Source organism: Vipera berus (genome assembly GCF_964194415.1).
Source record: "Vipera berus genome assembly, contig: HAP1_SCAFFOLD_95, whole genome shotgun sequence".
Classification (NCBI taxonomy): Eukaryota; Metazoa; Chordata; class Lepidosauria; order Squamata; family Viperidae; genus Vipera; species Vipera berus.
The window spans coordinates 1-2,500 of NW_027673607.1; the positions used below are offsets into that span (position 1 = coordinate 1).

Consider the following 2,500-nt stretch of genomic DNA (forward strand, 5'->3'; position numbering starts at 1 on the left):
AATAGAATAGAATAGAATAGAACAGAATAAGAAAATATAGAATTTTATTTTATTTTATTTTAAACCCATTTATATCCCACCCTTCTCTGAAGACTCAGGGCGGCTTACACTCTAAGCACAAATCAATGTACTTAGCAATAGAATAGAATGGAATGGAAGGAATAGAATAGAAAATAGAATAGAATAGAATAGAATAGAATAGAATAGAATAGAATAGAATAGAATAGAATAGAATGGAATTGAATTAAAATAACCAACTTGGAAGGGACCTTGTAGGTCATCTAGTCCAACCCTTCCCAAGCAGGGGTCTTCTTCAAGGAAAAACAAAGAAAGTTCAGTTGCCTTTTGAAAAAGCACCCTTGGGATATGTGAATACATCTAATTTTTACTCCCATGGTGGAGATTTTAAAATGTTACTATATTTTTGTCCTTCCTGGAGCTGGTTGCAGAGTATCTCATTTTTCTGCGCTAAGCACATTTCTGACCGAAAGGGATAACGTTTATCTTGAGGGGACCCGGTGAACGAGCAATATATCTTTGGCGAGGTGGGGTGGTCTGCATCCCAAATTACCTCATCAGATCTTACTTCAATTCTTATTTAAATTTATTTTCCCTCGCAACGTTCAAAAACATTCTTACTGGTTAACATTTTCCCAGAGTTATGATGAGGCAACCAAGATGACCAGACAGAAAAGAAGCAACGATACTGAGGGGATTATTATTGGTAGAAATTTTTACAAAATTACCTCAATCAGGGCTTACGCCTAGATGACAGGCCAAAAGAACTCAAGGACCTGGTCTCCATGCTGCTATCTTGCAAACCGGACAGCCTTACTGAAATAGCCCGAGGGTTGCTTTTAAACTGTTGTGTGATGATCCAAACAGGCCTTAATCGGCGTTTTGTGCTTTCCTTGCAGACAGTGTGCCTTAAGTGCCTTGAGAGATGTCAAACTCTACCTGTCTGACGAAGGTGGTCAGATTGCAGTAAGTGATGTTCCTGGAAGACCTCTTGTGAAGGTGTCCTTGTTTGAGACAGCCCAGCCTGGTCTGATTTCAATTGTTTTAACCAGTGCTTTTTTTGTAAAAGAAAAAGGTGCTGGAACTCACACATGTCATACAACCCACCTTGCCTACCCTACAAGGTTCCATCCAAAAAAGGTGCCGGAACTCCATTCTGAGCGTTCTATGAGAAAAAAAGCCCTGGTTTTAACGGAACTCCTCCAGACCTACCTAGTGGTTTTAAATTTGCAGGAATCCCTAGAGATCTCCGAGCCCACAGTAGCTTGAACCTTGTGATTCCAGTAAAGGGAAATATTTGTAACTCAGCACTGAAATGAGGGGTTCTCGGCGCTCTCTCCGAGCTTGGTTGTTTTCTTGCGGACGTTTCTTTACCATCCTAGGTAAACGTCATCAGTGCTCATGATGATGTTAGCTTGTTTGGATAATGAAAAGTCTGCTAGGAGACTAGCAAGTTCAGAGAGTGTCAATGATCCCTCAAATTTGGGATTCTTTGAATTTTCGCTGGTCTTGGTGGCCAAAAATATGTGGGATGGTAGTCTGGCTTTTTTTTTTTTTAAGAGGGGAGAAGGTAAACCTTGCACTGGGACCCTAAAGATGTATCCCAGGTTTTTCTTTTTTAAAAAAACAAACAAACCCCTAATTATTCATCCCATATCCGTGATGGAGGAATTGTTTTTAGTTATGGAAAGCGACTGCCAAGGGATTGGGCCCATCCTGTTGGACAGTTGTGGGTTGGTTCTGCTCCTCTTAATTTGAAGATGGTTGTGATCCTGGAAAAGTGGATCTCCTTTTGCTGAAAGCCAACCTACAAAAACAAGCCGTCTAACGTCTCTTTTTTATTATTATTATTATTTTTCTTCCCTCCCCAGGTTTTTGACGCCACCAACACAACTCGCGAGCGAAGATCCATGATCCTGCATTTTGCCAAAGAAAATGGATACAAAGTGAGTGACATTCTTGAACCACAAGGTGAAGGGATTTAAGACTTGGCCTACTGCTATTTGCACAGCTTCCCTCCTTCAGGACTCTTTTTAGAGCAGGGGGTCTTCAAACTTGGCCCTTTTATGACTTGTAGACTTCGACTCCCAGAAGAATTCTGGGAGTCGAAATCCATAAGTCATAAAAGGGCCAAGTAGGAAGACCCCGTTCTAGAGTCTCAACATCTTTTTTACGTCGTGGTGACCAAAAACTGGATGCAGTATTCCAAGTGTGGCCTTACCAAGGCATTGTAAAGTGGTATTAGTACTTCACGTGATCTCGACTCGATCCCTGTTAATGTGGCCTAGCACTGTGTTTCCTTTTTTTGGCAGCTGCAGCACACAGCTAGCTTCTATTTAAGTGATTGACCACTAGGACTCCTGAGATCCCTTAATTCTAATATCTTCTGCTTCCTTCAGGTGTTCTTCATTGAATCCGTCTGCAATGACCCCACTGTGGTTGCTAGCAACATCATGGTAAATATGAAGATGGTTTCCTATCT

The 2,500-nt window shown here is 41.2% G+C and overlaps 1 protein-coding gene across 4 annotated transcripts in view; it reads left to right on the plus strand.

Moving 5' to 3' along the window:
• Window positions 1-832: 832 nt before the first annotated feature.
• Window positions 833-2,500, plus strand: part of LOC308679262 (6-phosphofructo-2-kinase/fructose-2,6-bisphosphatase 3-like) — a 23,484-nt gene continuing 21,816 nt past the window's right edge. For all 4 annotated transcript variants that reach the window (XM_081346854.1, XM_081346855.1, XM_081346856.1 and 1 more), the window contains exons 1-3: window positions 833-984; window positions 1,890-1,964; window positions 2,418-2,474. In XM_081346854.1, the coding sequence (XP_081202980.1) occupies window positions 1,929-1,964; window positions 2,418-2,474 (93 nt within the window). In that variant the 5' untranslated portion in view covers window positions 833-984; window positions 1,890-1,928. The remainder of the gene's footprint in view (window positions 985-1,889; window positions 1,965-2,417; window positions 2,475-2,500) is intronic.